Genomic DNA, 11,265 nt, shown 5'->3' on the forward strand with positions numbered 1-11,265 from the left:
GTTGGGATCACAAGTTTGAGTGGTGATAAAACAGTGATTGATATTTTTTTAAATTCTATATATATATATATATATATATAGGGATTAATGAAAATCTAAAGCTAACGACGAAAACTTTCATCAAATATTTTGTGATTTTTGCTTAGTAAACAAGATTTTTATTTTTAAAAATTATACTAGATTTTGATAAATTAAGATCGACGTACTCATTCATTTAATCCGGTTTACTTTCACTCAGTTTTTTTTTTAAGCCTAAATTGTACCCATAACACCTTTTGAGATGGTGATTCCAATAATAATTAAAAAAACTAAATAAATTCTGTTACTTAATTTATTAATTTGGTTGAGATGATTTATCAAAGATTTGACGAGAAAAAAATTTTAATCTTTCTACACCAAATGAGCAAAAACCGTTCTCTTCTTATTCATAATCTGGAAATCCAATAAAAACAGGAACAACCCACAAAAAACCCGGGAACTTAAAAATATTTACAACTTATATATATATAGAACCCTTTTAACAGCTAAGTTCTTACTTTATATTTAAATAGATACATAGCTGTGTGTTGTTGTCTCTCAACAGTTGTCCAAAGATAGATTCTATGTTTTTGTAGTTTTACTCATCAGATTCTCCAGATTCCTCTTTTCCAGTTCTGCAAATTTTAGTCATACGCAGCCTTCCATAGAAACCGACAACTTATCCGTGATTCTTCTCTGTCATCTTATACTCTCTCTTGTCTACTCTAAATCCCTCTCTCTCTCTCTCTCTCTCTCTGTGTATGTGTGTGTGTGTGTGTGTAGAATACACATTCCTTGTTGTTTTTGGTTTCTTTTCTTTTCTTATCTTATCTTTTGTTTTTTAATGTGCACGAAACCAAATTCTTGCCTTTCACGAGATGATAAGAGAGTAGTAGTGGTAGTAGGAGGAGCAATAGCTTTTAGTCTTTTGAGCTTGATATTTTTGGACTCTTTCTTGCTATTGTTGGCGCTGTGTGTATGTACATATAGGGACTTCACGTGCCCTGTTTTATTCAGCTATTCAAGGCCCTTTGGTTTTGCTTCTTTCTCGCTTTGTTTTTGGTGATTTTCTTTGACTTGGAGTCTTGTACAATTCTGTGTTTATTGGTATAAGATCAGTACCACTTGAATTTGATGATTTTGATCTTTGTTTCTGCAAATTTTGGCAAAGTGAGGTTTTGGTTTCTGGGTTCTAGTTAAAGTTCATGTTTTGATTCTTTTTAATTGAATTTGAACTCAAAAGAGTTGTTCTGCTAAGCTTAAGTTAACTCAAATTGGGTGTTCTTGAACTGTGATATATGCAAATGGAAAAAGAAATGAAGGGTTTGTTAGCTTTGGCCATGGTGTCTATGCTATGTAGTTTTGGTATCAGCAAGGAGTGTACAAACATCCCGACTCAGTTATCGTCACATTCATTTCGATATGAACTTTTATCATCACAGAATGAAACATGGAAAGAAGAAATGTTTGAACATTATCATTTGATACCTACCGATGATTCAGCTTGGGCCAGTTTGCTGCCACGAAAGATACTGAGAGAAGAAGATGAGCATAGTTGGGAAATGATGTATAGAAATTTGAAAAGTCCTTTGAAATCCTCTGGAAATTTCCTTAACGAAATGTCATTGCATAATGTGAGATTGGATCCAAGTTCAATCCATTGGAAGGCTCAACAAACAAACTTGGAGTACTTGTTGATGTTGGATGTGAATAACTTGGTGTGGAGCTTTAGGAAAACTGCAGGTTCGTCTACACCGGGAAAAGCTTATGGTGGTTGGGAGGCACCGGATTCCGAGCTTCGAGGACATTTTGTAGGTTAGTTTTTTTGTGGTTTTTGCTGATGATCTTAAATTTAGTGTTGATCAATATTAGTACATATATTTTTATGACAAACAAATTTGATTTGGCTTGTTGAAGGGCACTATTTGAGTGCATCAGCACAGATGTGGGCTAGTACTCATAATGTAACTCTAAAGAAGAAAATGTCTGCAGTAGTTTCAGCTCTATCTGCCTGTCAGGTGAAAATGGGAACAGGATACCTTTCTGCTTTCCCATCTGAATTATTTGATCGGTTTGAAGCTATAAAGCCAGTCTGGGCTCCTTATTACACCATTCATAAGGTAGTATCTACTTCAAAATGGTTCACTGTAGTGATTCTTCAGAAAATCATACGACTAACCATTTGTGTTGTTGGCTTTGACAGATCCTAGCAGGTCTTTTGGACCAATATACATTGGCAGATAATGCTCAAGCTTTAAAAATGGTTAAGTGGATGGTTGATTACTTTTACAATCGAGTTAGAAACGTTATAACCAATCACAGTGTTGAAAGGCATTATCTATCACTCAACGAGGAAACTGGTGGTATGAATGATGTCCTTTACAAGTTATTTAGCATTACAGTAAGTACACTAATCTGTGCAGTTTCCTTTGCTTCTCCTGATTCTTCACTTAACGAGTCCTATGAATTGTCTCCCTGGAGCTGGAATGGATATATTTTTTGAATTTACTCTGTTCCGTGGAAGATAAACCTCTGGATATCTTTAACTGGAGCCTTAAATGTTACTTTGGTGCAGGGAGATCCAAAGCATTTGGTGCTGGCTCACCTGTTTGACAAGCCTTGCTTCCTTGGTTTGCTTGCAGTACAGGTAATTTATGACTATCAATTGTTGTTTTTCAGCTTTTGGCTGGTGTTTTAGTCTTCTGGTTTTTCAGGTCTTTTCCTTCCTTTTGCCGGTAAGAATAGTTTCCCTTTGAGAAAACAAGCTTCTGATTTTGTAAAATGAAATGTTATCATCTTTGACATAACCATTCCAATCAGTTAGAGCAAGCCTAATTTAAGATGAACTTCTGAGTTTTTTATATTGCAAATAGAATGAATTTGGAATGCAGGCTATTTTATAGAAGCTCCTTCTCTTCCTTGTAGGCCGATGACATATCAGGTTTCCACGCCAATACACATATCCCTGTTGTCATCGGTGCACAGATGCGATATGAAATCACTGGCGATCCTCTTTACAAGGTTAATGCTTTATATTAATCATAGATTACCTGAGCAGCATTTTCTATGAAATGTTGTAGCATTTTGATTACTGTTCTACTGAGCTATTGCAGTTCATGTTAGAGTAGTCATGCATGCATGATCTCTGATCTTAAAACTGCCTAAGACAGATTTGATCTTCCAGGATATAGGAGCATTCTTCATGGATGTAGTCAACTCTTCTCACAGCTATGCAACTGGAGGAACTTCTGTTAGCGAGTTCTGGTACTGATTGTTGTTTTAAGTTCAATAATACTAGTGATATTCTGAAGTAGGTTTAATGCCTCCATATAGAAGAATCTTGCTTCTATTTTCATAAAAAAAGCTTGCTAAGATCTTATCCTCTGTTGGTTGACACCTTGCCTGATGTGTGAGTAGGTCAGATCCAAAGCGACTGGCTAGCACGTTACAGACAGAAAATGAGGAATCATGCACAACTTATAATATGCTGAAGGTGTGTTTCATATCATATCTCTGCTTACTGATTTAGATTTTATGTGTACTTGATGAATAGAATTTGTTTCGATCTTTTCAAAAACTTATTTTGACTCCAAGGTCTGTATGTCAGTAAACATTTTGGCATCTATACGGCATTTACCTGGCAGTTTTTTCATCTTCGTGTTACATAAATTTTCCGGCTTAAATACTCTGCACTTTATTTGCAACCTGTAGGTCTCTCGCCACCTGTTCAGATGGACCAAAGAAATGGCTTATGCAGATTATTACGAGCGAGCTCTGACAAACGGTGTGCTAGGCATCCAAAGAGGAACAGAACCTGGAGTGATGATTTACATGCTTCCACAATATCCTGGAAGTTCCAAAGCCAATAGCTATCATGGATGGGGGACTTCGTATGATTCTTTTTGGTGCTGCTATGGAACAGGTGTGGAAACTGTTACCTGCCTCATCCTTTCTTAGCTGCTAATACAGTTCACTGTTTTTAATCATTTTTTACTTGTAGGAGGAGAAACATACCTCTGCTTCTGTGCTAACAATTTGATATTATCTTTTGTTGCTGTACCCACAGGAATTGAATCATTTTCAAAGCTGGGAGATTCCATATATTTTGAAGAAGGAGAAGCCCCAGGCCTTTACATCATTCAGTATATATCAAGCTCTCTTGATTGGAAATCTGGACAGATTGTGCTCAATCAGAAAGTTGATCCTATCGTTTCTTCGGATCCATATCTTCGGGTGACATTAACCTTTTCTCCTAAGAAGGTATTTGCTGAATCGATCTATCATATGAGCATACGGAAACTAGTGTTACTTTTAGAGGTGCTTGCCAATAAAAAAAAATTCGACCTGGGTCCTCCTTGGCTGGGAAAACGATGTTAAAAAGTGGCTAAATCTACTGGAAATTTATAATTATTTTTGTAGTGTGCAAGTGCACAGAGAATTCTTAACAAGGGATGGGAAAAAAAGGCCTACCTGTGATCATAATGGATCTGATTTGTGCAGGGGACTAGCCAAGCATCGACCTTGTATTTGCGGATACCAATTTGGACAAATTCAGAAGGTGCTACTGCAACAATAAATTCTCAGGGTTTGCGTCTACCGGCTCCAGGTGTGAAGTATAATATTGACTATTTGCATCTGTTAATCTACAGGTTTCTCATATTTGACTTAATACATTTTATAAGTGCTAATAGGAGAGTTCATTTGGCATCTTCAGAGTGATACCTGGAATAGTCTCTAATACTCTGCTTCTAATGCAGGTAGTTTCTTATCAGTCAATAGAAAATGGAGAAGCAGTGACAAGCTAACCCTCCAGATTCCCATCAGTTTGAGAACAGAGGCCATTAAAGGTATTTTCTTTGGATTCCTGTTTGTAATGTAAAATATTTTCGTAAATGTCTATAATGATGATGGACATAGAGCTGACAAAGTCCTCTGAACAACATTCAGATGACCGGCATGAGTATGCTTCTGTTCAGGCAATACTATATGGTCCTTACCTACTTGCTGGTCATACAATTGGTGACTGGAACCTCAAAACCGGGTCAGGAAATTCTCTTTCAGACTCAATAACACCAATCCCTGGCTCTTATAACGGACAATTAGTATCTTTTTCCCAAGAGTCTGGAATTTCGACTTTTGTGTTAACAAATTCAAACCAGTCAATATCAATGGAAAAGCTCCCGGAATCAGGCACCGATGCTTCTCTTCAAGCCACCTTTAGACTTGTATTAAAAGACTCTTCTTCCTCGAAACTCTCAAGTGTTAAAGATGTTATTGGAAAATCAGTCATGCTTGAACCCTTTCATCTTCCTGGAATGCTTTTAGTGCAGCAAGGAAAAGACAGAAGCTTTGCACTCACAAACTCTGCTGATGATGATGGATCATCTATCTTCCGCGTGGTTCCTGGATTGGATGGAAAAGACGGAACTATATCCCTGGAATCAGGTATCCAGAATGGTTGCTACGTGTACAGTGGTGTGGATTATAAGTCAGGTCAAAGCATGAAGCTTAGCTGCAAATCGGAGACATCGTCAGATACTGGTTTTAATCAGGGAGCCAGCTTTGTAATGAACAAAGGACTAAGTCAATATCATCCAATCAGCTTCGTTGCAAAGGGGGACAAAAGAAATTTTCTTCTTGCACCATTACATAGTCTGAGAGATGAATCTTACACTATTTATTTTAACATTCAACCTTAACAAGTGTTGATAGAGCTATTGATTAGTGACTCTGCTTTTAGATAAATTAAGTTCAATACATAAAGAGGAGGGTTGACCTTGAAACCTCTTACGAGGAAAGGGTGTCCTAATTGGTGTGGGGCACTTTCTTCATTAGTTTAGTATAATTATTTTTATTATATTACTTCCTTAACTGTTAAGATTTTTTTGGTGTATGAAAAGACTCTAGTGTAAGAACATGCTTATCTTTTGATTCCATCAAGCTAAAATGTTTTTACAATGTTTTAAATGTTTAATTATATAGGATAACCAGCTTGCTTACAGGCTGTTTTTCTTTGAGGCTCAAATTAAGCTCGAAAGCTACCATTTAATTTATTTTTTTGTTGTTTTTGAATTATTTTTTCCTATTTAGAATAGGATTTTTGATGTGGGACAACCAATCCAAGATTTCATGGATCAAATCGACAAATAAAAATGGTTCAAGGCTCAAAATAATTATATTTTTTTATTTGATTACTAGATCAAATTCAAATTTTACAGTGAATTTTTGATAAAAAAAAATAATTTGAACTTACGATCAGCATCTTTCGCACTCCAAACTTGATCATTGCTCATATTCACCAAATTCCACTTCAAAAATCCTGAATTCCACTTCAAAAGTCCTTAAAATTGCCTTCAAAGTTTTGGACCCTATTTGGAACCTTTTCCTTGTTAATTTTGGATGTTAGCTTTATTATTTTTCTAAATTAGTTGTTTTCTAGCTATTTATGAATGTTTACGGTATTTAAATTTATATTCTCAGATTTTATGACTTTTTGATTAATAAAACTATAGTCTTGTAGAACTTTGATTGTGTTTATATCTTATCGTGTGTTAAATTCAAATCCTTAGCTTTCTCTACATCAATTTTTAATTTAATTATGATTTTACAAATTGAGTTTTTTCTTGTATTGAAACAGCTTTTTAAGCTATTTTTTTTTAGATTTAAGAACACCAATTTTTTTCTCTATATATAGAGCCGCAAAATCTTAGGAATTAAAGATCCTATCTATGTAATAATAATTAGTAGAAAATTAATCCTATTCCTTATAAATACTCAAGATTTTCATTTTCCATTTAAATCATAATTTTCTAATTCCTTTAACATATAATCCATATTTCTTTGCTAAAGCAGGCAGTTCGATCAAGAGGTCAGCTTTATTTTTTTTAATTATTAGTTTTTTTTAGGACTCACATTTTTTTATAAGCCAAATCATCATATATATATATATATATATATATATATATATATATATCTTGAATCTCTACCTCGTTTGCATATCTCTCTACTATAGAGTAATTACGGTGGTTAATGCTCTAAATTGTTTTGTTTCTGATAAGACTCTGACAAGAGGCAAATAATGATTTAATATACAGCAAATAATGTTTTTGCTTGAATGATGGAACACACTGTTTGTATGACAGTGAGAATTCCACCTGCAATAACAGAGACTATGGATTATTGACAAACATCTGTTTCAAAGCTGCCTTCAAGGCCATTAACTTACTATCCCTACGCCTTCTGCAATGTAAATTCAGATCTTCGCAGACACCCCAAAGAAAACTATTTGTAGTGACAACAATATTGTCGTGGTCATGACTGTCAAGAAGATTCGACACTACTTCATAACTGTTTAGCATATTTTTCGACTTCCATTTACGAGAAAGTACTTCCACATCATTAGGGGCCCTGACGAGGCAGCCGATGAAACTAATATAGTCATTTACGAAAGTATCCTCAATCCTATGATGGTATTCCTCAAAGGCCAGAAGATTTCTCAATAAGCTTTCCGTGCCTTCATCTATCTGCAGTTGTGGAATTTCTAGAATCCCTTTCCTGAATCTTATGCCAAACAGTAAGCTTCTTTCTGGATTCCTAAATTTCACTCCATATTGATGGAGCTCTGTTGCAGTGGGTGCTCTTGAAAAGGCTGTTTCTTCGGGACGAGGGCACAACGCCGGTGGCTGCTGACACTTTCTTAGGAAGTCAACGAAATGCAGGACTCCAGAGATATCGATTGCTTTCCAACTGTCCTCTTTTACCCAGCCAGCCCATTGACATCTTAGAAAACCACAGCAATTGATTGTTTTCCAACTGTCCTCTTTTACCCAGCCAGACCATGATACTTTTAATAACCCAAAAGTAAGCTCAATAAGGGTACAATTATCAGGATTGGCAGCTACGCTGGATAGCTCAAACAACTTCTCGAGGATGAAGAATGGAAGCTGATTTTCAAGCAATAGCATATCGAACACTACGTTATGTAGCATAAATGGACGATAGAAAATCCGATCACTACGTCCATTTCTAAAAACCAATCTCCTGTACTTCAACTTCAGTAAGACCATAATAATAAAGACAGCATCCAGTACGATCATTGTTGCGAATTCATTGCTAGTAAGATCAATGGCCTCTGCATAACAATCACGTAATTTCGTTTCATTCTCCTTGATAATGTTAAATAAATTCTCCACACTTAACTTGTACTCTTCAAGAAACTGCTGCAGGTACGTTTTCTTTTGGTCTTCCATAGCTTTTAGATTTTCCTTACCATGGTGAAAAGGGCCTATTGAGACTACTCGAGGTGTAAATGCCTTTCTATGTAACTTCCGCGATCGTTCGGGGACTCTATAGATGCAGCATTCCGGGGAGGGAGCCTTCTCGATCTTCAACCACTCCGTCAAAGAATTGGCCAACTCATTGATATCAAGTGAAACTTCATGGCTCTGATCCATTATCTTCTGCTCAGAACCAGCACGTATAATTAATCACTATTGATAAAACAAACTGAAATACCAAAATAATATTTGCAGGAAATCAAATTAGAACAATACTCTCTTAAATCACGTCTTTTCACATTTTCACACAAACAGCAATATAATGGCTAAACGCAGATATTTTTCATGGCTACTCAAGCTCACTTAAATTTTATTGGTTTCAAAAAGTTCTTCTCATTTACAAGCCTCCAAAAAAGAAATTTTTTTTTAAAAAAACTATTTCACTAATTTTCTATTGAGATAATTTATTTTAGTTTGCACGCAGCAAATAATAAATTTTTATCATTATTGAGATTTTTTATATAGTTTTATTGAAGATACTGAATCAATTCTAAAGATCTTCACTATTACGCTATTACCAAGTATAACTTATTTGTTACCTAGTTTAGATATGATTGTATATTTATTATTAGCATATAATCTTAGCATACTGTTGGGAGAAGGGATGCGCAGGATTGTCTTTCCTTGCTGCAAGTTTTTTCTTTTGTATATATATGCATATGTACAACATAAAAAACTGTAAATGAGAACTCTGTTTTTTTCACATCTCTTCTCTGCTTCAAATTTCTTCAAGTTTATCACCTTTGGGATGGAAAGGTGTAATATTAAGTTTTGATAATTGAGAATAAAATTTAGAGTATTTTTCCTTGTATTATGAGAATTGTGTAAGGCTAAGCTTTCTCAAGCTTCGTTTTTATAGCCTTTCCTGATTGATTACCATACAATCTTAATTTGTGGTTATTTCTCTGTGTTAGTTTTCATGGGGTGTCTAGTGACGAGCCTTTTACTCATGTTTTATTATGGAATGCGAAGTAGTGGTGTCTTGCTGTAAAATAAAAGGGTAAACTTCAATTATTTTCCTTGTAATAGATTCATTAATATTCTACTTCTACTCCTACTCTTATAGTTTTCATAAAATCCTGTTAATATTACTCTTAACTATTTAATATCTTCTTTTTATTTTGGTCTTTCAGTTTTTTAGGTTTCGATTTTTTGTTGTAAGATACTATGACATGCATAAGGACTTGAGAGGAAATAATAAGAGAAGGGTTAAAAAAAAAAAACAATAATATTGCTGCATAACAATCACGTAATCCTTTTTCATTATCCTTGATAACGTAAAATAAACCCTCCACACTTACCTTGCTCTGTTTAGGAAATTGTTGCGGGTGCATATTTTTTTGTTCTCCAATAGCTTGTAGAGGTACATATTCCATAGGTTGTTCATATTCCATACAACCTTGTACAGGTTGTTCATATTCCATACAAGCTTGTACAGGTTGTACATCTTCCATACAAGCTTGTACAGGTTGTACATCTTCCATAGCGGAGAAAGCCTTCTTGTCTCTTCCAAGGATCTGACCCGTTATCCTTTGATCAGTACTTGATGTTCCGCCAATTTCCCTCTTAAGATTGAACTGAGATAATCAATGGCGTTAGAACCAGCACGTATAATTAATCACTATTTGATAAAACAAACAGAAATACCATATTTAAGAAAAACATTTTCAGGAAACAAACACAATAATATTTCCAAGAAATCAGATTTGAACAATATTCTCTTAAATCATGTCTTTTCACATGTTCACCCGCTCAAAAAAAAAATAAAAAACTGGTATCCAGTTCTATATGTTACCCAATTTTGGACTGGAAAATTTCAGTTTTCTGAGGGGTTTTTAGCGACAAGCTTTTCACTTATGTTTAATTATGGAATGCAAATTAGTGGTGTCTTCTTGTAAAATAAAAGGGTAAACTTCAATAATTATCCTTATAGATTCATCATTGTTCTACTTTACTCTTATAATTTCAATTTTTCCACTATAACCCTTGTAGTTTTCATAAAATTCCATTAATATTACTCTAAAAGCAATTAACAAAGACATCAAAAGTCTGTTGGATAGAAACTTACATACCTAAAAGCTCTCGACAACCGGCAGTTTTAGAAGTTCTTCTCGTTTCAATGATGACAATCCACCTCTAGTGTCCAAAAAGATGTGCCAAGAATGGTAGGCTCTCCCTCTTTAATATACCTTCCAAAATGTTCTATTGCCCCTTAATCACCACACACGTACTTATCAATAATCCTTAATCACCACATACGACACAGTACAATTGTAATATCCCTATTATTTTATCTAGATAATTTCTCAATTAAATATAAAAATTTAAAGTAATTTTTATTTTTATTTTACTAATCATATGAACAAGCATTATAACATGCAATTACTTAATTTAGCATAAAAAAATTTAACATGACATTCACATTAGTTACATATAAAAATTATATTCTATAACCAAAAGGATTCGTTTAATATCATTTACATAATTTATTCATCCCATAATATTGATTAATTATCATAAATATATAAAAAATATCTAATATTCAAACAAGATCTATTTTATTATTACAAGGATCTGAAAATAAAATTAATATTCTATCAACATAATTATCAAAAAATACAAAGCATCATTTCATTACATCCATATAAAAAAAAAATTATATATATTTTATAAGGAGTCATTAATATCTCGGGATCTCAATACCTTCTTATCCAGCAAGATTCTCCTTCTGTTCATGTAGAAAAGAATAAGTAAAAAATTAGGAGTTAATTTCTCCTCCTAAAATGTTAAACACTTTATTTTTATTTTTTAAAAAGTAAAACTTGGTATGGGTAGAGAAACCAAAACATATATTTGGTTTCTTTAATGTAAAATGATATTTTTTTTTCATTATAAAAACAAAAGTATGATA

At 34.0% G+C, this 11,265-nt stretch overlaps 2 protein-coding genes across 3 annotated transcripts; one reads left to right on the forward strand and one right to left on the reverse strand.

The window, feature by feature from the left end:
* Positions 1-569: 569 nt before the first annotated feature.
* Positions 570-5,900, forward strand: LOC118054340 (uncharacterized). The gene is made up of 12 exons (XM_035065884.2): positions 570-1,833; positions 1,936-2,138; positions 2,222-2,419; positions 2,594-2,665; positions 2,944-3,039; positions 3,203-3,282; positions 3,436-3,511; positions 3,730-3,940; positions 4,085-4,278; positions 4,519-4,624; positions 4,776-4,865; positions 4,966-5,900. The coding sequence occupies exons 1-12, from the start codon at positions 1,317-1,319 to the stop codon at positions 5,715-5,717; spliced, it is 2,595 nt and encodes an 864-aa protein (XP_034921775.1). The 5' UTR covers positions 570-1,316; the 3' UTR covers positions 5,718-5,900.
* Positions 5,901-7,085: 1,185 nt separating this feature from the next.
* Positions 7,086-10,562, reverse strand: LOC118054343 (UPF0481 protein At3g47200-like). Of its 2 annotated transcripts, none has more exons than XM_035065887.2 (3): positions 10,427-10,562; positions 9,656-9,931; positions 7,086-8,477 (listed from the first exon to the last, which is right to left on the reverse strand). In XM_035065887.2, exons 2-3 carry the CDS (start codon positions 9,836-9,838, stop codon positions 7,188-7,190), a joined length of 1,473 nt encoding a protein of 490 aa, XP_034921778.1. In that variant the 5' UTR covers positions 9,839-9,931; positions 10,427-10,562; the 3' UTR covers positions 7,086-7,187. The 2 variants fall into 2 exon arrangements, with proteins under 2 accessions (XP_034921778.1, XP_034921779.1); XM_035065888.2 differs by having other exon boundaries at positions 10,423-10,562.
* Positions 10,563-11,265: the final 703 nt, after the last annotated feature.

This window comes from Populus alba, chromosome 3, assembly GCF_005239225.2.
Source record: "Populus alba chromosome 3, ASM523922v2, whole genome shotgun sequence".
NCBI classification, from domain to species: Eukaryota; Viridiplantae; Streptophyta; class Magnoliopsida; order Malpighiales; family Salicaceae; genus Populus; species Populus alba.